Source organism: Pseudophryne corroboree (genome assembly GCF_028390025.1).
Source record: "Pseudophryne corroboree isolate aPseCor3 chromosome 3 unlocalized genomic scaffold, aPseCor3.hap2 SUPER_3_unloc_5, whole genome shotgun sequence".
Taxonomy (NCBI): domain Eukaryota; kingdom Metazoa; phylum Chordata; class Amphibia; order Anura; family Myobatrachidae; genus Pseudophryne; species Pseudophryne corroboree.
Window position 1 is genome coordinate 2,124,312 of NW_026967541.1, and position 25,601 is coordinate 2,149,912.

Sequence of the window (25,601 nt, forward strand, 5' to 3'; positions counted from 1 at the left end):
CGTGTTCTCCAAAAAAGTTGCAGAAGTACTACCTCCCCATCGCCCCTATGACTGTGCCATTGATTTGTTGCCAAATGCTAAGCTTCCCAAGAGCAGGTTGTACTCCCTGTCACGTCCTGAGACTCAGGCTATGGCAGAGTACATTCAGGAGAACTTGGCTAAGGGATTTATCAGACCTTCACAGTCTCCAGTTGGGTCGGGGTTCTTCTTCGTGGGTAAAAAGGACGGTTCGTTGCGACCCTGCATCGACTTCAGGGAATTGAACCGTATCACGATTAAAAACTCATACCCACTGCCTCTCATTTCGGTCTTGTTTGACCAGCTTCGTACTGCCACCATTTTTTCTAAGATTGACCTACGCGGTGCGTACAATCTAATCCGAATAAGAGAGGGGGATGAATGGAAGACTGCCTTTAATACCCACTCAGGGCATTATGAATATTTGGTGATGCCTTTTGGGCTCTGTAATGCCCCGGCAGTCTTCCAGGATTTCATGAATGATGTGCTCAGGGAATATTTGGATAGATTCTTAGTTGTATACTTAGATGACATCCTAATCTTCTCCCATTCCCTGGAGGAACATCGGAAGCATGTACGCTTAGTCCTCCAGAAACTCAGAGACCACCGGCTTGGGGCGAAGCTGGAGAAGTGCGAATTTGAAGTTTAGCAAATCGCATTTCTAGGATATATTATCTCCCCAGAAGGTTTCCAAATGGAGGGTTCCAAGGTACAGGCAGTCCTGGATTGGGTGCAGCCCACTAGTTTGAAGGCGCTTCAGCGTTTCCTGGGCTTTGCAAATTTTTATAGACGATTTATCGCTGGATTTTCGTCTATAGTGGCGCCCTTGGTGGCACTCACTAAGAAAGGGGCGGATGTTGCTCACTGGTCTGGTGAGGCTAAAGCGGCTTTTGCCCGTCTCAAAAGGGCATTTGTTTCGGCCAAGGTGCTGCGACACCCAGATCCAGAGCGTCCTTTTGTGGTGGAGGTGGATGCCTCTGAGATGGGTATTGGGGCAGTGCTTTCTCAGATGGGAGTGTCTGATAATCGCCTTCATCCCTGTGCTTACTTTTCCCGTAAATTTTCGCCTGCCGAGATGAATTATGACGTGGGTAACCGGGAATTGTTGGCTATTAAGGATGCACTCGAGGAGTGGAGACACTGGCTTGAGGGGGCTAAGTTTGTGGTCTCAATTCTCACTGACCATAAGAATCTGGCATATTTAGAGTCAGCGAAGCGTCTCAATGCCAGGCAGGCACGATGGGCTTTGTTTTTTGCTCGCTTTAATTTTTTGATAACATATCGCCCTGGGTCAAAAAACATCAAGGCTGATGCGCTCTCGCGGAGTTTTGCTCCAATCCAGGAGACCACCGAGGAGCCGTTGCCCATTGTTTCCCCATCATGTATTAAAGTGGGCATTACCCAGGACCTCTTATCATTAGTCCTTAGAGCACAGGAGCAGGCTCCTCCAGACCTTCCGGTAGGTCTTTTGTTTGTGCCTCCTAGGTTAAGACAGCGAGTGTTCCTGGAATTCCATGCCAAGAAGTCGGCAGGTCACCCGGGTATTGCCAGAACTCGGGAGTTGCTATCTAGGGCGGTGTGGTGGCCCTCGGTGGCTAAGGATGTGGATCAGTGGGTTCGGGCATGTGACATCTGTGCCCGAAATAAGACTCCTAGAGGGGTTCCTGTTGGCCCATTACATCCACTCTCTATCCCATCTAAGCCATGGACCCACATTTCAATGGATTTTGTGGTGGGCTTGCCCAAATCCTCGGGGATGACAGCCATCTGGGTTGTCGTTGACAGGTTTTCGAAGATGGCGCACTTCGTTCCACTGGTTGGGCTGCCATCAGCCAGACGCCTGTCTGAATTATTTATGCTGCATGTTGTGCGTCTCCATGGGTTGCCACTTGATGTGGTCTCTGACCGCGGATCCCAGTTTGTGGCCAAATTCTGGAGGGCATTTTGTTCCGATCTCCAGATTTCTGTCAGCTTGTCGTCAGGCTACCATCCGCAGTCTAATGGGCAGACTGAAAGGGTGAACCAGTCCTTGGAGCAGTTCCTCAGGTGTTATGTCTCCAAGTGTCAGACTGACTGGGTTGCTCATCTGTCCATGGCGGAGTTTGCCTATAACAACGCGGCTCACTCTGCTACAGGGATCTCTCCCTTCCTTTGTGTGTATGGGCATCATCCTAAGGCCAATTCTTTTGACCCCCTGGATTCCACGCCTGGTGGTTCCTCTGTGGTTTCGGTCCTTAGAGGTATTTGGCGGAAAGTGAAGAAAGCCCTTGTGTCTGTGTCATTAGTGACCAAAAGGGTTTTTGATAAGCGGAAAAGACCCTGCAGCTTCAAATTAGGAGACTTCGTCTGGTTGTCTACCAAGAATTTGAAGTTGAGACAGCCATCTCATAAGTTAGGGCCCCGGTTCATCGGCCCTTATAAGATCACCAGGGTTATCAATCCGGTGGCATTTCAGTTAGATCTGCCCCGTTCTTTGGGTATCAATAAAACATTTCATTGTTCCCTTTTAAAACGGGCGATTAGTAATCCTTCTTCCAGTGGAAGACCTTCCCTTTCTGCTGGTACGTGGCCAGAGGGAGTTTGTTGTTGAAATGATTCTTGACTCCAAGGTGGTTCGGGGTCGGCTGTCATTTTTGGTGCACTGGAAGGGGTATGGCCCGGAGGAGCGGTCGTGGGTGCGCAGTTGTGATCTTCATGCCCCCAGACTGATACGCTCTTTCTTCTCGCAGTTCCCCGATAAACCCGGTGGTAGGGGTTCTTTGACCCCTCGTCAGAGGGGGGGTACTGTTAGGGTCTCCTGCCCTGTGCTGCCACGTCGTCATGGCAACCGGGAGACAAGTGCTAGTGAAGTAACCTGAGCGCAGCTGATACTCCGGTTCGGGTCTTTTGCTGTGCAGTGGTTATAGGCTCTGTGCACGGCAGGGGATCCGGTGCTGGTTTTTGTGCTCACAGTCTGTGAGGTCTGAGTGGGGCGTGGACAGCACCTGCTTTATAAGGCCTCTTTTCAGGGTAAGCAGATGCTGCTGAATCTTTGTTGGTTAGTCAGTTCATGAAAGTTAGCCAGTACTGTGTAGCTTTGTATTTGTTTGTTGCTTACTGCAAATAGGCCTGGGGATTTGGTATTACACTCTGCCAATCCAGACCTAGCAGTAAGACTGGAGTCAGTCGTTTAGCTTGCTGGGGTTCTGTTACTACTCTGTGAACTTAGCAAGTTTGCGGCTGTATTCTAAGACTTGCCTGTCTAATCCTGTCTCACTGTGCTAGGTGTCAGGGGTCAGTTTGGTGGCAGTAAGCTAAAACCTGTGCACTGCAAGTGAGAATTAGGATTGGGGAGACTCTCCTTGTGTCTATCATTCCATCTCTGACCAAGGAGTTTACTGCCACATCCGTTGGTAACCCTTTAGGGTTTTGCTGTTGCCCTTAGCAACAGCATTTCGGGTTCTCTACGTATTAAAACACAACATCTTGCTTTTCCCATCTGAGCAGTTCTAATACAAGGGAGATACCCAGTCCCTTAGCCTCTGGGCTTCTCTGTTCACTTTGTGTGTATTTTGTTACCCTATCACCTTCTGTGTACGTTATGTCATATTCCCCAGTTTGTCTGTGAGTCCATTTGTTTTGCATAACAGTTCAAACACCAGTACATTCCTGCAGACACTGGAGTGCATAACAATTCTGACACCAGTACTTTCCTGCAGGCACTGGTGTGCATAACAACTGTTATGCACACCAGTGCCTGCAGGAATGTACTGGTGTCTGAACGGATAGGGATGCAAAACAAATGAACTCACAGACAGACTGGGGAATATGACATTACGTACACAGAAGGTGATAGGGTAACAAAATAAACACAAAGTGAACAGAGAAGCCCAGAGGCTAAGAAACTGGGTGTCTCCCTAGTATTAGTAATGCTCAGATGGAAAAAGCAAGATGTTGTGTTTTAATACGTAGAGAACCCGAAATGCTGTTGCTAAGGGCAACAGCAAAACCCTAAAGGGTTACCAACGGGTGTGGCAGTAAACTCCTTGGTCAGAGATGGAATGATAGACACAAGGAGAGTCTCCCCAATCCTAATCCTCACTTGCAGTGTACAGGTTCAGCTTACTGCCACTAAACTGACACCTGAACACCTTGCACAGTGAGACAGGATTTAGGCAAGCAAATCTGAGAATACAGCCGCAAACTTGCTAAGTTCACAGAGTAGCAAAAGAACCCCAGCAAGTTAAACGACTGACTCCAGTCTTACTGCTAGGTCTGGATTGGCAGAGTGTAATACCAAATCCCCAGGCCTATTTGCAGTAAACAACAACAAATACAAAGCTACACAGTACTGGCTAACTTTCAGGAACTGACTAACCAACAAAGATTCAGCAGCATCTGCTTAACCTGAGAAGAGGCCTTATATAGCAGGTGCTGTCCACGCCCCACTCAGACCTCACAGACAGTGAGCACAAAAACCAGCACCGGATCCCCTGCCGTGCACAGAGCCTGTAACCACTGCACAGCAAAAGACCCGAACCGGAGTATCAGCTGCGCTCAGGTTACTCTGCTAACACTTGTCTCCCGGTTGCCTTGACGACGTGGCAGCACAGGGCAGGAGACCCTAACAGTACCCCCCCTCTGACGAGGTGTCAAAGAACCCCTACCTCCGGGTTTATCGGGGAACTGCGAGAAGAAAGAGCGTATCAGTCTGGGGGCATGAAGATCACAACTGCGCACCCACGACCGCTCCTCCGGGCCATACCCCTTCCAGTGCACCAAAAATGACAGCCGACCCCGAACCATCTTGGAGTCAAGAATCCTTTCAACAACAAACTCCCTCTGGCCACGTATCAGAAGAGGGGAAGGTCTTCCACTGGAAGAAGGATTACTAATCGCCCGTTTTAAAAGGGAACAATGAAATGTTTTATTGATACCCAAAGAACGGGGCAGATCTAACTGAAATGCCACCGGATTGATAACCCTGGTGATCTTATAAGGGCCGATGAACCGGGGGCCTAACTTATGAGATGGCTGTCTCAACTTCAAATTCTTGGTAGACAACCAGACGAAGTCTCCTAATTTGAAGCTGCAGGGTCTTTTCCGCTTGTCAAAAACCCTTTTGGTCACTAATGACACAGACACAAGGGCTTTCTTCACTTTCCTCCAAATACCTCTAAGGACCGAAACACAGAGGAACCACCAGGCGTGGAGTCCAGGGGGTCAAAAGAATTGGCCTTAGGATGATGCGCATACACACAAAGGAAGGGAGAGATCCCTGTAGCAGAGTGAGCCTCGTTGTTATAGGCAAACTCCGCCATGGACAGATGAGCAACCCAGTCAGTCTGACACTTGGAGACATAACACCTGAGGAACTGCTCCAAGGACTGGTTCACCCTTTCAGTCTGCCCATTAGACTGCGGATGGTAGCCTGACGACAAGCTGACAGAAATCTGGAGATCGGAACAAAATGCCCTCCAGAATTTGGCCACAAACTGGGATCCGCGGTCAGAGACCACATCAAGTGGCAACCCGTGGAGACGCACAACATGCAGCATAAATAATTCAGACAGGCGTCTGGCCGATGGCAGCCCAACCAGTGGAACGAAGTGCGCCATCTTCGAAAACCTGTCAACGACAACCCAGATGGCTGTCATCCCCGAGGATTTGGGCAAGTCCACCACAAAATCCATTGAAATGTGGGTCCATGGCTTAGATGGGATAGAGAGTGGATGTAATGGGCCAACAGGAACCCCTCTAGGAGTCTTATTTCGGGCACAGATGTCACATGCCCGAACCCACTGATCCACATCCTTAGCCACCGAGGGCCACCACACCGCCCTAGATAGCAACTCCCGAGTTCTGGCAATACCCGTGTGACCTGCCGACTTCTTGGCATGGAATTCCAGGAACACTCGCTGTCTTAACCTAGGAGGCACAAACAAAAGACCTACCGGAAGGTCTGGAGGAGCCTGCTCCTGTGCTCTAAGGACTAATGATAAGAGGTCCTGGGTAATGCCCACTTTAATACATGATGGGGACACAATGGGCAACGGCTCCTCGGTGGTCTCCTGGATTGGAGCAAAACTCTGCGAGAGCGCATCAGCCTTGATGTTTTTTGACCCAGGGTGATATGTTATCAAAAAATTAAAGCGAGCAAAAAACAAAGCCCATTGTGCCTGCCTGGCATTGAGACGCTTCGCTGACACTAAATATGCCAGATTCTTATGGTCGGTGAGAATTGAGACCACAAACTTAGCCCCCTCAAGCCAGTGTCTCCACTCCTCGAGTGCATCCTTAATAGCCAACAATTCCCGGTTACCCACGTCATAATTCATCTCGGCAGGCGAAAATTTACGGGAAAAGTAAGCACAGGGATGAAGGCGATTATCAGACACTCCCATCTGAGAGAGCACTGCCCCAATACCCATCTCAGAGGCATCCACCTCCACCACAAAAGGACGCTCTGGATCTGGGTGTCGCAGTACCTTGGCCGATACAAATGCCCTTTTGAGACGGGCAAAAGCCGCTTTAGCCTCAAAAGACCAGTGAGCAACATCCGCTCCTTTCTTAGTGAGTGCCACCAAGGGCGCCACTATAGACGAAAATCCAGCGATAAATCGTCTATAAAAATTTGCAAAGCCCAGGAAACGCTGAAGCGCCTTCAAACTAGTGGGCTGCACCCAATCCAGGACTGCCTGTACCTTGGAACCCTCCATTTGGAAACCTTCTGGGGAGATAATATATCCTAGAAATGCGATTTGCTGAACTTCAAATTCGCACTTCTCCAGCTTCGCCCCAAGCCGGTGGTCTCTGAGTTTCTGGAGGACTAAGCGTACATGCTTCCGATGTTCCTCCAGGGAATGGGAGAAGATTAGGATGTCATCTAAGTATACAACTAAGAATCTATCCAAATATTCCCTGAGCACATCATTCATGAAATCCTGGAAGACTGCCGGGGCATTACAGAGCCCAAAAGGCATCACCAAATATTCATAATGCCCTGAGTGGGTATTAAAGGCAGTCTTCCATTCATCCCCCTCTCTTATTCGGATTAGATTGTACGCACCGCGTAGGTCAATCTTAGAAAAAATGGTGGCAGTACGAAGCTGGTCAAACAAGACCGAAATGAGAGGCAGTGGGTATGAGTTTTTAATCGTGATACGGTTCAATTCCCTGAAGTCGATGCAGGGTCGCAACGAACCGTCCTTTTTACCCACGAAGAAGAACCCCGACCCAACTGGAGACTGTGAAGGTCTGATAAATCCCTTAGCCAAGTTCTCCTGAATGTACTCTGCCATAGCCTGAGTCTCAGGACGTGACAGGGAGTACAACCTGCTCTTGGGAAGCTTAGCATTTGGCAACAAATCAATGGCACAGTCATAGGGGCGATGGGGAGGTAGTACCTCTGCAACTTGTTTGGAGAACACGTCCGCAAAATCTGCACAACACCCTGGCAATCCTGGCAAACTTAGCTGCGAGAGCCTGACTGGAAGGCTCAAGCAAGTCCTGAAACAATCAGTACCCCAACTAAGAATCTCCCCAGAGACCCAGTCAAATTGAGGATTGTGGGCCCTTAACCAGGGTAACCCCAACACCAATGGGGCAAAAGTACAGACAGTCACATAAAAGGACAATTTTTCAGAGTGTGTGGCTCCAATAAACAAAGAAATCTGGCTAGTGCAAGAGGTAATTTTACCTTGGGATAATGGTTCCCCGTTTAACCCACATCTCAATTTCCGATGCCAAGGGTACTAAGGGAACAGAGTGTTTCAGGGCGAATTGGCGGTCCATAAAAACCCAGTCGGCCCCACTGTCCACAAAGGCCTCAGTCTTGACAGTTTGACCGAGGATCTTCAAGGTCACCGGAATGATAAAAGTCTTCTTGGGAAATTCTGACTTCTGGCCTGACAGGATATTTCCCATCACCCTCAGGCCCTGAAGTTTTCCGGCTTTTCTGGGCATGATACTACCACATGACCTTTATTCCCACAGTACAAACACAACCCCTGCTGTCTCCTCCGCGTCTTCTCACGCGAGGAGAGGCGGGTAGCCCCAATCTGCATAGGCTCCTCGGAAAATTCCTTAGAGTCTGAGGTTCCCTTGGGAAAGAAGGAAACCTCGGTCTCCCTTTCAAGCCTACGCTCTCTCAGCCGTCTATCCACCCGGATGGATAACTGCATGAGCTGATCCAAGCTATCAGGCAAGGGATATTGTACCAGTTGGTCTTTTATCTGGTTAGAAAGACCTCTTCGGTACTGGTGTCTCAGGGCTGGGTCATTCCACTGGGTATCATGGGCCAACCTCCAAAACTCCGTACAGTAAACCTCAACTGGCCTTCGCCCTTGCTTAAGGATCGAAATCTTAGCCTCGGCTGAGGCCGTCTTGTCAGGGTCATCATACAACATGCCCCGGGCCGTAAAAAAAGCATCAACACTTTTAAGCGACGGACAGTCAGGCTGCAACCCATATGCCCAGACCTGTGGGTCTCCTTGTAGCAAGGAAATCACTATGCCCACCCGCTGAATCTCCGACCCAGAAGACTGAGGCCTAAGCCGGAAGTATAGCTTGCAGCTCTCCTTGAAACAAAAGAACTGCGAGCGATCTCCAGAAAAACGATCCGGGAGATTTACTTTTGGCTCCTTAACCCCTGAAGGTGCTGCTGCTGCGGGAGCTCCGCCAGCGGCCTGGGAGGTGTGCATTTTAATGGACAAATCATTAAATTGTCGAGTCAGGACCTGCACCTGATCGACCACCTGTTGCAACGTATTTTGAGGGGTATGCTCCATATTCGCACAAAATTTCAACAGGAGTATTAGGCTGCTGAATATGTTATGCACACCAGTGCCTGCAGGAATGTACTGGTGTCTGAACTGTTATGCACACCAGTGCCTGCAGGAATGTACTGGTGTTTGAACTGTTATGTACACCAGTGCCTGCAGGAATGTACTGGTGTCTGAACGGATAGGGATGCAAAACAAATGAACTCACAGACAGACTGGGGAATATGACATTACGTACACAGAAGGTGATAGGGTAACAAAATAAACACAAAGTGAACAGAGAAGCCCAGAGGCTAAGAAACTGGGTGTCTCCCTAGTATTAGTAATGCTCAGATGGAAAAAGCAAGATGTTGTGTTTTAATACGTAGAGAACCCGAAATGCTGTTGCTAGGGCAACAGCAAAACCCTAAAGGGTTACCAACGGGTGTGGCAGTAAACTCCTTGGTCAGAGATGGAATGATAGACACAAGGAGAGTCTCCCCAATCCTAATCCTCACTTGCAGTGCACAGGTTCAGCTTACTGCCACTAAACTTACACCTGAACACCTTGCACAGTGAGACAGGATTTAGGCAGGCAAATCTGAGAATACAGCCGCAAACTTGCTAAGTTCACAGAGTAGCAAAAGAACCCCAGCAAGTTAAACGACTGACTCCAGTCTTACTGCTAGGTCTGGATTGGCAGAGTGTAGTACCAAATCCCCAAGCCTATTTGCAGTAAGCAACAACAAATACAAAGCTACACAGTACTGGCTAACTTTTAGGAACTGACTAACCAACAAAGATTCAGCAGCATCTGCTTAACCTGAGAAGAGGCCTTATATAGCAGGTGCTGTCCACGCCCCACTCAGACCTCACAGACTGTGAGCACAAAAACCAGCATCGGATCCCCTGCCGTGCACAGAGCCTGTAACCACTGCACAGCAAAAGACCCGAACCGGAGTATCAGCTGCGCTCAGGTTACTCTGCTAACACTTGTCTCCCGGTTGCCTTGACGACGTGGCAGCACAGGGCAGGAGACCCTAACAGTTGCTGATCGGAGTAGCACTAGCTTGGGAAGTGCTACAACAGCACGGCTGGATCCTGAATATTCCAAAGTCGCAGCTGGTTCTTGCAACGCGTCTATTGTTCCTGGGGATGGTTCTGGACACAGAACAGAAAAGGGTGTTTCTCCCGGAGGAGAAGGCCAAGGAGTTGTCATCGCTAGTCAGAGACCTCCTCAAACCAAAACAGGTGTCGGTGCACCACTGCACGCGAGTCCTGGGAAAGATGGTAGCTTCTTACGAAGCAATTTCGTTCGGAAGGTTCCATGCACGGATCTTTCAGTGGGATCTGTTGGACAAGTGGTCCGGATCGCATCTTCAGATGCATCGGATGATAACCCTGTCTGCAAGGACCAGGGTGTCTCTACTGTGGTGGCTGCAGAGTGCTCATCTTCTGGAGGGCCGCAGATTCGGCATACAGGACTGGGTCCTGGTAACCACGGACGCCAGCCTTCGAGGCTGGGGAGCAGTCATACAGGGAAGACATTTCCAAGGACTATGGTCAAGCCAGGAGATGTCCCTACACATAACTATTCTGGAACTAAGAGCCATTTACAATGCCTAAGTCAGGCAAGACCCCTGCTTCAAAGTCAGCTAATACTGATTCAGTCAGACAACATCACGGCGGTCGCCCATGTAAACCGACAGGGCTGCACGAGAAGCAGGATGGCAATGGCAGAAGCCACAAGGATTCTCCGATGGGCGGAAAATCACGTGTTAGCACTGTCAGCAGTGTTCATTCCGGGAGTGGACAACTGGGAAGCAGACTTCCTCAGCAGGCACGACCTCCACCCGGGAGAGTGGGGACTTCATCCAGAAGTCTTCCGGCTGATTACAAACCGTTGGGAAAGGCCACAGGTGGACATGATGGCGTCCCGCCTCAACAAAAAGCTAGAAAAATATTGTGCCAGGTCAAGGGACCCTCAGGCGATAGCGGTGGACGCTCTAGTGACACCGTGGGTGTACCGGTCGGTTTATGTGTTCCCTCCTCTTCCTCTCATACCAAAGGTACTGAGGATAATAAGAAGGAGAAGAGTAAGAACTATACTCATTGTTTCGGATTGGCCAAGAAGAGCTTGGTACCCAGAACTTCAAGAAATGATCTCAGAGGACCCATGGCCTCTACCGCTCAGACAAGACCTGCTGCAGCAGGGGCCCTGTCTGTTCCAAGACTTACCGCGGCTGCGTTTGACGGCATGGCGGTTGAACACCGGATCCTGAAGGAAAAGAGCATTCCGGAGGAAGTCATTCCTACGCTGATCAAAGCCAGGAAGGATGTGACTGCAAAACGTTATCACCGCATATGGCGAAAATATGTTGCTTGGTGTGAGGCCAGGAAGGCCCCAACGGAGGAATTTCAACTGGGTCGATTCCTGCACTTCCCACAGTCAGGGGTGACTATGGCCCTCAAATTGGGGTCCATTAAGGTCCAGATTTCGGTTCTGTCGATTTTCTTCCAGAAAAAACTGGCTTCACTGCCTGAAGTTCAGACTTTTGTTAAAGGAGTGCTGCATATTCAGCCCCCTTTTGTGCCTCCAGTGGCACCTTGGGATCTCAACGTGGTGTTGGATTTCCTTAAGTCGCATTGGTTTGAGCCACTTAAAACCGTGGAGCTAAAATATCTCACGTGGAAAGTGGTCATGCTGTTGGCCCTGGCTTCGGCCAGGCGTGTGTCAGAATTGGCGGCTTTGTCATGTAAAAGCCCTTATCTGATTTTCCATATGGATAGGGCGGAATTGAGGACTCGTCCCCAATTTCTTCCTAAGGTGGTTTCAGCGTTTCATTTGAACCAACCTATTGTGGTGCCTGCGGCTACTCGGGACTTGGAGGATTCCAAGTTGCTGGATGTAGTCAGGGCCCTGAAAATTTATGTTTCCAGGACGGCTAGAGTCAGGAAAACTGACTCACTATTTATCCTGTACGCACCCAACAAGCTGGGTGCTCCTGCTTCAAAGCAGACTATTGCTCGCTGGATCTGTAGCACAATTCAGCTTGCGCATTCTGCGGCTGGACTGCCGCATCCTAGATCAGTGAAAGCCCATTCCACAAGGAAGGTGGGCTCTTCTTGGGCGGCTGCCCGAGGGGTCTCGGCTTTGCAACTTTGCCGAGCAGCTACTTGGTCGGGGTCAAACACATTTGCAGGATTCTACAAGTTTGACACCCTGGCTGAGGAGGACCTAGAGTTCGCTCATTCGGTGCTGCAGAGTCATCCGCACTCTCCTGCCCGTTTGGGAGCTTTGGTATAATCCCCATGGTCCTTACGGAGTCCCAGCATCCACTTAGGACGTTAGAGAAAATAAGATATTTCTCGTAGTCCGTAGTGGATGCTGGGCGCCCATCCCAAGTGCGGATTGTCTGCAATACTTGTATATAGTTATTGTTTAACTAAAGGGTTATTGTTGAGAGCCATCTGTTGAGAGGCTCCGTTGTATTTCATACTGTTAACTGGGTATAGTATCACGAGTTGTACGGTGTGATTGGTGTGGCTGGTATGAGTCTTACCCGGGATTCAAAATCCTTTCCTTATTGTGTCAGCTCTTCCGGGCACAGTATCCTAACTGAGGTCTGGAGGAGTGTCATAGAGGGAGGAGCCAGTGCACACCAGGTAGTCCTAAAGCTTTCTTTAGTTGTGCCCAGTCTCCTGCGGAGCCGCTATTCCCCATGGTCCTTACGGAGTCCCAGCATCCACTACGGACTATGAGAAATAGATTTACCGGTGAGTAAAATCTTATTATATACTCTGTACTCAGTCACTGTGTGTCTCCTACAGATGGGCCCAGTAACAGAGATACCCCAGAGAGTTGTCCCCGTCCTCTGTATTCCCAGGATTGTACAGAGGAGTATCACAGGACCCCACAGGAGGATCAGGTAGGTGGGATTTAGGGTCTCACCAATATACCAAAGTGACTGTCACTATATGTTGTGTAGAGAAGCTGTGTGTTTTATACACTGATATTATACTGTTTTCTCCAAATGTCATTATAGTGTTGTGTTTTGTTTTTGTTTTTTTTTAGGTAGAACGTCTGTCTGATATTAAAACAGATGATATAGAGGGAGAAGAGGAGACGTATGTGACTGATATAAAGGCAGAAGATATAGAGGGAGAAGAAGAGATGTATGTGACTGATATAAAGGCAGAAGATATAGAGGGAGAAGAAGAGACGTATGTGACTGATATAAAGGCAGAAGATATAGAGGGAGAAGAAGAGACGTATGTAACTGATATAAAGGTAGAAGATATAGAGGGAGAAGAAGAGACGTATGTGACTGATATGAAGTCAGAAGATATAGAGGGAGAAGAAGAGACGTATGTGAGGGGTGATCAGCAGTGTAAGGAGGAGGAGATCCCTACAGATATCAGCACAGGTGAGTAATAAACATTTATTACAGAAAAGAGTCACATATTCTCCTTGCTCGGTCACTACAGCAATCTCTTATCCTACACCCTCCTTTGTCAGTACAAACCAATGAGGAATATTTATTTTCCCAGAGGGGAAGTCATGAGCCATCACCTCTATTATACTCCTGCTCTCCCCCTCACATCATGTCACTGTGTGTTACCAGCCCAGAGATCTGACCAGTCTCCTCCCCACACTCTCTGGTGTATCTCATACATCAGGAGCCATCACCTCTATTATACTCCTGCTCTCCCCCTCACATCATGTCACTGTGTGTTACCAGCCCAGAGATCTGACCAGTCTCCGCCCCACACTCTCTGGTGTATATCATACATCAGGAGCCATCAGCCTCTATTATACTCCTGCTCTCCCCTCACATCATGTCACTTTCTGTTAGCAGCCCAGAGATCTGACCAGTCTCTTCCCCACACTATCTGGTGTATCTCATACATCAGGAGCCATCAGCCCCTAATATACTCCTGCTCTCCCCTCACAACATGTCACTGTGTGTTACCAGCCCAGAGATCTGACCAGTCTCCTCCCCACACTCTCTGGTGTATCTCATACATCAGGATCCATCAGCCCCTAATATACTCCTGCTCTCCCCCTCACATCATGTCACTGTGTGTTACCAGCCCAGAGATCTGACCAGTCTCCTCCCCACACTCTCTGGTGTATCTCATACATTGGGAGCCATCAGCCCCTATTATTTTAGGCTGGGGATACTGGGATGGTCTTAGTACTATGGGGTATAGATTGGGTCTATTGGAGCCTAGCACTTTAAGAAATCATTAGTGTGTGCTGGCTCCTCCCCTCTATGCCCCTCCTACCAGACTACATTTAGAAAAACGTGCCCAAGGAGCCGGGTGCATTCTCTGGAGCGCCAGAGAGTTTTTTTCAGAATGTATTTTAGTTTTTGTTTTCAGGAAGGACGGGTTGGCACCAGTCTGCCTGCGTCGTGAGACTTAGGGGGGGGACCGGTACCAACCTCTTGAAGGGTTAATGGTCCAGATCCCGTCTGACAGGACATAGCTCCTCAAGGGGGTTGCTTCGCTCACCCACAGCGGTGTGCACTCTTCCCCACAGCATGCCGCCACCCCTAATTGAGTGGTGAGTGCTAAACCGGTTCAGATGGCGGCATTAAGGCAGCGGGCACAGTGCTGCTGTTGTCCCTCTATGCAAGCATGATGACACCCAGACGTGACTGAAATCTTTTAGTCTCGCTCCCACCTGCCTGATCTCCAGGCTGAGAGGTCCACCATCATGCTGAATATTTGGAGGAAGCAGAACCTGGATTCTGTCCCTGGGAACCTGTTGGTGCAGGTTTTTTTGATCTTCCCCGACCTCCTGTAAAGAAGGTGGGAGGGGGTTTGGATTTTTTAAATGTTGCGGTCCAAAAGGACTGCAGTGTAGGTGTAGGATAAGATTTCCTAGCTTGGGCTGCTGCGGTGGGAAGAAATGTCTTACCCGCAGTCGCCATGGAAATCCACGAATCCAATGCATCCCCAAATAGTGCCTGACCTGTGAATGGCAAGTTCTCCACACTTTTCTTTGATACTGCATCCGCAGTCCATTGGCGTAGCCAGAGTCCTCTGCGTGCCGAGACAGCCATGGAAGAAGCAGGCCAATGTCCTTCATGGCCTCCACCATGAAACATGCAGAATCCTGTATGTGACGTAAAAACAAGTCAATGTCACTCCTATCCATAGTATCTAAGTCCTCTAGTAAGGTGCCTGACCACTTTACTATGGCTTTAGAAATCCATGCACAAGCAATAGTGGGCCTTAAAGCCACGCCTGTAGCAGTGTATAGTGATTTGAGCGTAGTCTTAATCTTGCGGTCAGCCGGCTCCTTTATGGCGGTTGAACCAGGGACAGGTAAAACCACCTTTTTAGACAGCCTAGATACAGAAGCATCTACTATAGGTGGATTTTCCCACTTCTTCCTATTCTCTTCAGGGAAAGGGAAAGCAATGAGAATTCTTTTAGGGATCTGGAATTTTTTCTCTGGGTTTTCCCAGGATTTCTCATACGTCCTAGAGGATGCTGGGGACTCCGTAAGGACCATGGGGTATAGACGGGATCCGCAGGAGACATGGGCACACTATAAGACTTTGAATGGGTGTGAACTGGCTCCTCCCTTTATGCCTGGCATGACATGTATGCAGTGCACGGACACTGTATACGAACCCCCGCCAGCATGAACCGTTAAAATAACAGCGGGGCTGAAGCGCGCCGAGACGGGGGCGTGGCTTAGCCCTCACAGCACGATACATCGCCATTCTCTCCAACAGTCCCTGCCAAAAGCTCTGTGTACATAGCAGTGTAAAGGAAGTGGGGCACAGTGATTAGTGCAATATACAAGTATAGCACTATGTTAGATCATGGCCGTGTAGTCAGTGTGTTGTGTATAAGTGTCTGTGTTTTCCCTGTCAGATACCCACTATAGCTTTTAGTACACATGTGTCGACATGTGTGAGGGCTCTGTCGCAAACGGTTATGGGAATATCTCTGTCGGCATTGCCGACTCCTGTGGTACTTGATTGAGTAAATGAAGTGTCAGCAGGTCGGTAGTGGTATTCTTTCAAAGAGTAAACACGCTATGGGAGACACAGTAGTATGTGGGTGACCCTGTCGGCACCAACTGTCAATACTGGGTGTAAATTAACATGCTGTAACTGCCTTATACCTGTATATATATTTATATGTATATGTATGGTACGGTTTCATGGGCCTGTAGCTCGAGCACAGACATGGTAGTATTGTGGGGGTGTGATATTAAAATTATATATGTATATTTCCCTTGGACCCCTTGGGGTCGCAAGAATGTTATTTTGCCTGGTACTACTCCCTGCTGTCGACGATTACTATGTTTTATGTCGACCATAAGGTTTCCTGGTTAGATCCACAACTGGGGCATTCAGTACATGGACATACACATTCAGAACACATTAATGTCACTAGGGACCCGATGGTTGCGGACAATCCGCTTATATGTATGGTGTATATATATATATATTGATAAAGCTAAATATTTATCTTATATAAAACCCTTTATGAGGTCTAAGAACACGGTACGCTATTTACTTATGAAGTACCGTAAGGGTACGCACGTTGCGTAACAATCGCTTATCCGTAGTCGAGACGCTCAAGCGTCACGTTCGCTCACAGCCAAGAGATCACAGGCAGGCACGCTATTGGCTGCCGACTAACGTACTGGTTCGCTATATCGTAGCGGACGCTCGGGACCACGAGGAGATCACCAGCGGCGCAGACGCTCACAATGTTAAACCTTTATATCTAAACCATCAACAATGTATTATGCAGTAAAACCTTAGTGTAGTGAAAGGGTGTAAATGCAACACAGTATAACCTTATTAACTCAAAAGCTGTTCGAGCGTCACCGACGCTCTGAGAATACTTAACACTATAAGAAATACACAGATACCGTGCTTTAGGGTCTAACGCCTTATATGAATGTTATTACTTGCAAAAAGAGTAATACAGTACAAGTCACACACTACAATATAACTTAGACTAACTAACCAGATAACTACACAGGAAATACAATACAATTACGTTTAAGGGAAAATGAAGGAGAAAGAGGAGAAGAGAGAGAGAGAGAGAGAGATATGGCTCACAATAACAATAAAGACAATATGATTGCGGAGAAAACTTACGCACAAAGGGAAACGATCGCATGCGCCTCTGGATATCCAGCTCCCGATTATCAGCAATGAGAACCGTTGAAGAGAGTGAGCTGGATACCATCGGCTTGTCTATTTATGCCCCACACACAATACAATTCAATGGTCCCTACAATCTCATTGTTCATTGGACACAGGAATTCGTCTTTGCATTATAACAAAAGGTCATAGGTTGATTCATACAGGTGGGCTGTGTCTACTTCCAACTGCTCAGGTGGGTGGGAAACTAGGTTTTCCGCCGCATGGATAAGTAAGTGCAAATAAATAGTAAATGGATATAAACTTCTTATGTCCATAACTATTCGCACAAGCGATTTATCCGCTTCAAACCAACACCGGAATATTGCTAATTAAATACTCTTCCGATGGATACTAAACACCACTGTATGACCCGTGTTGGACCCTTCGTATCAAACAAAGAGGGATCTCTTTGTCCAGGAACATGCTACATTAACTAAACTTTCAGAATCTATCAAAGGGACCATGATCTACAAAATACATTATATAGTGAAAATATGTAACGATTGAGTCGCACGCTGCGAACACATAAACTCTACCGTAAATACGCATACCGTGCACCTGCGGGTGCACGTAACAGCGGGTATGCGCACGCACGGGAGAGCGCACGCATGCGCAACGCGGACATGTATGAGGTGCAAATATGGCAGTGTGCATAGTGATATTTTTCTGACTTTGACAGTCCACCCTTTGGCAGTCAACAATAACTGCCACCTTCTAAAACATTTCAAAAAGAGAAAAATATATGTCAGGGGTTAATACATTTCCATGGTTGGGTAAGGGAGGAGAGAGGAAGGTGAGAAAAGGGTATGACCTAGTGAGATAGCAGAAGCATGTGTGTATGAATCCATGTTTGGGGGGTCATGTATCATCGTGCCGTACGTGTTGTACATCAAGCTTCGAGGTATTGCGAAGTATACATTTGAATTCCTTCTTATCCCGTATTAAGGGTCTGTGGATGGGCTGTCAAACTTTACCGAGCTCTTTTCGGCTGTGGTTGCAACAAAATGGGGGAGCACATTTTAGTTGATGATACATGAATGGGGGAATATGTGATTGCTGATATCTGTGCCTGTATTCCCTATCGACTATGTGTGTCATTACCTGAGGGTTGTAGAGATGAAGATAAAGAACACTTATGGTAAATGCAGTGGTATTCTATGTCAGGTTAATGTACATTTGTCGGTTGAAGTCTTGTTCGGTGTCAGTTGATTGCAGTCTTCTTTGTGCTTTTGCCCATAAGGTGCGAGCAAAAAAGCTTTGTCAATGTCCATAGACTTACAAAAAGTGTTGGGCTAGCGTAATTTTAAAATTTCTAGGGAAACTGGGGGTCTATGGCACAGTTCATCAAATATCTGTGTATAAGGTTGTCAAAACTTCTTCTTTAATCCATCAGTTGTCTGTATAGAGGATCATCAAATTCCTCGTCCGAGTGGGTCTTTTTATCTTGGAGGAAAACGGAAAAACAGGTGAAAGAAACGGACCGTATAATCGCATTTTCATCACATCATTGTTTCTACAGTTGGGTCATAAATCAAATCCATTGGAATTACAGTTTCCCCTCTCCTCAGACTCATTACCCTGGTACGACGTTTGCACTTCATTAAAGCCTGACCGCATCTAAATATCAAGCCAATTGATATGACAACACCTAAGATACATAGAAGAAACTTCCCAACATCCATTATGACTCCTTGAGCCCATTCTCCTAAACCAGAGAACCAATTTTGCGGGTTCAACCATGACACCCAACCAGTCAGCTCATTACCTACAGCAGCAAGAGTGAGATTGTGTCTTCTGCGAAATTCCCACTTCAATTGGAGAATATCGTCCATCTTTTGGTCTATGACCTCGACCGGGTCCTCGGTACTATTTGTAATATATGTGCAACATTTCACGCCGTACTGCGTTGCCAGTGTGACACAATATCCGCCTGTCACTGCTGTGAGGTAATTGAGAACCATTCTATGCTGGACTAGTTCTGTTTTATAAGCTTGAAGTTCTCTTCCAGTATACCTAAACGTATCATCATACATTTCCGTGATATTGTCTAACAAATTTGCAAGCGCAGATATGTATCTATAGTTCATCACTCCTCGAGTGGTGCGAGTGAAGTCTAACGCGAGTAGAACCTGAATCCCGGTGGATTCATGGATCATGTCAGAGGCCAAATGCTCTGTCCTTTCTGTCAGTTGCCTTTTAACTACGTGCTCGTAATGAGTATGAGTATAAGGAGCTTGGGCACCACGGTGTATATCTTTCATTTTGGCATGTGATACAGTCATTACTTCAGGCAGTACTTTTCCAATATAACACAATCCTTCAGAGTTTGGGGCAAGCCACTTATACGCCTTCCTCCCGCATATGAAATATGCATCATCGGGGAGAACATATGGGACGGAGTAGGACATAACCATATTACACATCTTCCATGTGAAATCTCCTAACCCTAATTCTCCCATCTGTTTAGTACACGTATCAGTTTGTACGATATGTGCGCAGTTTCCTGGTGATACCTCTCCAACTCTCGTAATCCTACTTCCTAGGGTATACCTATACCGGAAAGATTTTCCTCTACTGGCTATGTGGCGTATAAGCTCTGTATCTGTAGGCATTCTATCTGCTCTATATGAAAAGGTCATGGTTTGGTTACTCCATGACACTTCCCAATTTCCTGGTTTTCGGGGGTTGGTAATGTTAAAACATATTAGGGACTTATCCACATGATATTGGTGGAGCTTCAAACTAGGAGGGCTGGAGATATTAAACCTCTGGCCACCGGTCTCCCACCCTTTAGCTCAAGTACCTCCCCTACCGTTAAAGGAAATGGTACTAGCCCTGATTTGCTATGACCTTGAGGTACTTGAGAGCATACCCAACAATCTGTTTTATTTAACACACTACCCACTAAGGAGTGATAGTCACTCAATGGATGCCGGTCCATATGGATATTAAAACTGGATTGGCATTTCTTAATGCACCCATCCTCAACTACGTTGTCACAGAGCCTACAGATACAGTTTTCTTCAGCTAACAATCCTTCACAATTCCTTCTATTGTCAATGCTATCGGATCGTTTTCTGATACTCGCCTTTACTTGTTGGTTAAGTTGTTCTTGGAAAACTACGCCTCCATCTTTATCATCAGAACCCATTCCAGAACCTCTCTCGACCTCCATGGTACTCTCGCCGGAACAGGCTGCTCTGGTCAACATCATGGTCAACAGGAAAATCCGGATCACAGTCTCTTGGGGCAAGTCCATCTTATAGGAGGTAAACGGAGAAGAATGAGAAGGGGGAAAGAAATAATTGAGGGAGATGGGATGGGAAGTTGGAGAAAAACAATAAAAGGGAACAGGGGATCGACAACTGCTTTTGATCTTGTGATCTTCAATGCTCAGGTGCCGCCTCAGTCCTCCTGGAACAGACACTCCAGTGATACAACTTCTACCGTCTGTTCCTTATCACGGGACTTCTCTGGATCAGCGACCTTCTTACAGTGGGACGAATGAACCCAAGTCTCTCTCTCAGCAACCTTCAATGCTGTAGTGCTAGTCAATAAGACCTGGTATGGTCCTTCCCATCTGTCAATAAGGCTACCTGAGCGTAGAAAATTCCATATCATTATATAATCCCCAGGTTCAATGTCATGACAATTACTATCTGGTAAATCAGGAATCACTAACTTCAAATTATCATTTTGATTCCTTAGCTGTTTACTCATGTTAACCAGGTATTTTACAGTCACTTCATTGTTACACTTCAAATCATCCTGAGGGTTAATCATAACATGCGGTTGTCGACCAAACAGAATTTCAAAGGGGGACAGATTAAGAGGGGACCTGGGAGTGGTTCTGATGCTGTATAGTACAATGGGTAAAGCTTCTGGCCATGTCAATCCTGTTTCTGCCATAACTTTGCTCAGTTTATTTTTAATAGTGCTGTTCACTCTTTCTACCTTCGCACTCGCCTGGGGGCGGTACGGAGTGTGCAGCTTGCTATCAATTCCCATCAACTTACACATTCCTTGAAAGACATCACCTGTAAAATGGGTACCCCTATCACTTTCAATTATTCTAGGGATACCGTATCTACACACAAATTCCTGCACAATTTTCTTAGCAGTAAACATAGCGGTATTTGTGGCCGCAGGAAATGCTTCGACCCAATTTGAAAACACATCTATACAAACTAGTACATACTTTAAATTTCGACAAGGGGGTAATTGTATGAAATCAATTTGTATTACCTGAAAAGGGCCGCCTGTAGGGGGGATATGAGATAGTTCTGTTGGTATTGCCTTTCCGATATTCTTCCTCAAGCAGGTGAGGCATGACATTGCTCTCTTTCCCGCATGGGATGAAAATCCTGGGGCGCACCAATATGCTCTTACCAACTTGCACATACCTTCCTTGCCTAGATGAGTCAGCCCATGTGCTGCTTCCGCTAGACTTGGAAGGTATGCTCTGGGTGCCACTGGTTTACCATGTGCATCCATCCAGAGTCCTGAGGACTCTTGGCCATATCCTTTTGCCCTCCAAACTGCCTTTTCCTGTGTGGAACACAAATTTTGCATTTCACACAATTTCTGTGTGTTGACAGTATTAAATACCATCAGTTGTGTGGTATCTGTCTGTCTGGGGGTACCAGCTGCTAACTTAGCAGCTTCGTCTGCTCGGCTGTTACCAAGTGATACTGGGTCCTGGCTATATGTATGTGCTTTACACTTGATAACAGCCACTCTGTCGGGTTCCTGTATCGCTGTTAGAAGCCTTTTGATGTGGGCTGCATGCGCTACCGGTGTACCAGCTGCCGTCATGAAATTTCTGAGGCGCCATAGGGCTCCGAAATCATGGACTGCCCCGAAGGCGTATCTAGAATCGGTGTAGATATTGGCTGACTTGCCCTTAGCCAATTCACATGCTCTGGTTAGGGCAACCAGTTCAGCAACCTGGGCTGAGTGAGGTTGGCCTAGCGGTTCTGCTTCTATGGTGCCTTGGTCATCTACGACTGCGTATCCAGTACACAAGTCTCCCGGGTCCGTCTGTCTGTGACAACTACCGTCAGTGTAGAAAGTAAAATCAACATCTTCCAGTGGGTTGTCACTGATGTCAGGCCTTGCCGTGAAATTTTGGGTCAAATATTCCATACAATCATGCGTGTCATCCCCTGTATTAAATCCTCCTTCACTATTACTCTCATCTTCCACCCTTTGTGCCTGTCCAGGCACACCTGGGAGATACGTTGCAGGATTTAATGCGCTGCATCTCTTTATGGTGATGTTTACGGGGGCCATTAATGCCAATTCCCATCTAGTAAACCGCGCTGATGAGACGTGTCTAGTTTGAGCCAAATTTAGCAAGGCTGACACTGCATGCGGTGTATGGATTGTGAGGTTGTGTCCTAGCACTACATCTTCGCTTTTCATTACTAGCAATGCTATCGCAGCAACACTTCGCAAGCATGTGGGGAGGGATCGCGCTACCGTATCTAGCTGAGCGCTGTAGTATGCTACCGGCCTGCTGGCATCACCGTGCTTTTGGGTTAGGACGCCTGCCGCGCAACCAGCACTTTCTGTTCCGTACAGCTCAAAGGGTTTCCCATAGTCTGGCATACCTAATGCTGGTGCCTGCGTTAGGCACTGTTTAAGTCTCTCAAATGCCATCTCAGATTCGTTTGTATGCGAAATCCGATCAGGTTTGTTTGATGAGACCATCTCCTGCAAAGGTAATGCTAAAATGGAAAAACCTGGGATCCAGTTACGGCAATAACCACACATTCCTAAAAACGTTCTGATCTGTTGCTGGGTTTGTGGCAGAGTCATGTCTCTAATTGCTTGAAGTCTATCAGCGGTCAGGTGTCTCAGTCCTTGTGTTAGACAGTGTCCCAAATATTTTACCTTAGTTTGGCATAATTGTAACTTGTCTTTGGAAACCTTATGTCCTGTGTCTGAAAGATGAAACAGGAGCTGTTTCGTATCCTTCAGGGACGCTTCCAGTGAATCTGAACACAGTAGTAAATCATCCACATACTGTATCAATATTGATTCACTCTCTGGTTGGAAAGACTGTAAACAATCATGCAAAGCCTGGGAAAATATACTTGGACTGTCTATGAAACCTTGTGGTAATCGAGTCCATGTGTATTGGACTCCTCTGTATGTGAATGCAAACAAATATTGGCTGTCAGGGTGCAGAGGTACCGAGAAGAAGGCGGAGCAGAGGTCAATTACAGTGAAAAATTTCGCAGTGGGAGGGATTTGCATAAGGATGACAGCTGGATTTGGTACTACGGGGAACTGACTCTCAACTATTTTGTTAATCCCCCTTAGATCCTGCACTAGCCTGTAACCCCTCCCCCCACTCTTTTTCACAGGGAAGATGGGACTATTGGCAGTGCTGGATGTTCTTACCAGAATGCCCTGTTGTAGCAAGCGCTCTATTACGGGGTATACTCCTAACTCCACCTCTGGCTTCAGAGGGTATTGTGGGATTTTTGGAGCTATCCTACCATCTTTTACTTGCACAACTACTGGAGCTACGTTTGCCATTAATCCAGTGTCTTGTCCATCTTTAGTCCAAAGTGACTCTGGTATTTGGGATGTCATTTCTTCTACTTGGGATGGACTCCTATTTATCATAACGGTATGTGACATTAATTTTGATGGGGAGTCTAGCATGTCTCGTACTTCCTGAGCGTGATTCTCAGGTATGTCTAAGAATACACCTTCAGGAGTACAATAAATGAGGCACCCCATTTTACACAATAAATCTCTTCCCAGGAGATTAGTCGGTGCCGATGCAGCCAGCAAAAAGGAATGCTTGGTATGCAAAGGCCCTATTGTAATCTCTGCTGGTTTGCTAACAGGGTAGTGCTGTACTACTCCCGTTACTCCCATGGCTGGAATTGTTTTACCAGTGGTTCTCATGCCCACTGTCGAATTTATCACTGACTTGGCGCCCCCGTATCTACAAGGAAATTTAATGATTTACCAGCTACATCAATTGTGACCTCGGGTTCACTTCCAAGACTCGCAATTAATTTCACTGGCTGCAGACTACAGGTGTGACCACACCCCTATTGGGTATGGTGGCCTCCCTGAATCGCACTGGCAGCAATTACTTGTGGTGGGGGTAGTTGGGAACTATCAGGGATTTGCCAGTCTCTTCTTGGGGGATACCTTTTTGTTTCCCCTGCATGTGGCTCATAGCTCCGCCCCTGCGGTCCTTGATCCCAATGTCTCGTATCAGGTCGTTGTCTAGGGGGTTGATATGAATTTTGTATTTGTTTTGTCTTACAATCACGTGCCATGTGTCCCTCACTGTGGCAATTATAACATTTTATACCTCTTGACTTACCCACAGGGGTCACAGTTCTGGGCTGAGGTGGCCTGGTAGTAAGGGCCTGTATACTCACAGCCATTAATTTATCACTCTGTGACTCCCTGTGTCTGATGATATTCCGATCATGCCCAGCAGCAGCCTCTCCCAATGCATCCACTGACATACCTCTCCAATCAGGCCTAGTGGTTTGTATTCTATTCCTTAAAACCTCTTTTAGACCGTCCATTAATACTGAAACAGCTACTTCCCTGGGGTGTACATTAGTTTAATGTCATCTATACCAGTGTACCTAGCCATATCCTGCAGAGCCCGGTGATAATACTCTGGTGTGGATTCACCTTCTTTTTGTTTTATTGTAAAGATTTTATTCCACTTTACTACTGCAGGAAAATATACTCCTAACTGTAAGTTGATTCTCTTTACATTATCCTGATTATACTCGTCTGTTAGTGGTACTTCCTCATCTAACTTGCAATCAGCGATAAACTTTAACGAATCAACATTGGGGGGTAAACATGCCCTCAAAACTGTCCTCCAATCTTTGTTATTTGGCTCTGCAGAATTTCCTAGCTCTCTAATATACTTTTGACATGCAGCTAAGTCTTTTCTAGGATCTGGGAATTCAGACATCATTGACCTTAGTTCCGTTCGGGAAAAGGGACAGTGCATGGCGATGTTCCTGATAGGAGTTGCTCCTGAAGTGTCAGTTTTCCCATTTGGCACTGCTATTACCCTAATGGGATTAAGTCCAATAACAACATTCTGTGTAGATTCTACAACATGTGGTGGAATGGTTTCAGCATAGTGTGTGGTGCCGTACTTACCAGTCGATACAACCTCACCTGTCCCTCCGCTAGGGGCCTTTGATACTAATCTTACGGGTTGGCTCGTGCCTACTGCTGTTTCTGATATGGTGGCTGCTAGGGAGAGTGCTGATATTGTTGTGGGCTCATCCTCTTGGTCACAATCCTGGGGAAAGTTCAAAACAGGGTACAACTTGCACGGATTAGTGTTAGCATTAATTACTTTGGTTACATTATCTTTAACTTCTATACATTTAACATAACCCTGTGTGCCATTCTCTGCAACCAATTTCTCTCCAGGTATGTATGGTGGTGGGGGTGCAGTGGCTATCAGTTTCCTGATAGGGTTAGATCCAGCGGCTTGCGCCAACCCCCTTTGTATTTCACCTTCCTGTTGCCACAATGTTAAATAATCATAATGTCTAATACGCCTTTTTGAAGATTTAATCAGGCAAACTCTTCTCTTTAAATTTTGTAACACTTCTGGGTTAAAAGTACCTACCCGGGGAAACTT

At 47.1% G+C, this 25,601-nt stretch overlaps 1 protein-coding gene across 1 annotated transcript in view; it reads left to right on the forward strand.

Moving 5' to 3' along the window:
• Positions 1-25,601, forward strand: part of LOC134984329 (oocyte zinc finger protein XlCOF22-like) — a 70,805-nt gene that overhangs the window by 22,793 nt on the left and 22,411 nt on the right. The window contains exons 4-5 of the mRNA XM_063949934.1: positions 12,591-12,688; positions 12,835-13,186. Coding sequence (XP_063806004.1) covers positions 12,591-12,688; positions 12,835-13,186 — 450 coding nt within the window. The remainder of the gene's footprint in view (positions 1-12,590; positions 12,689-12,834; positions 13,187-25,601) is intronic.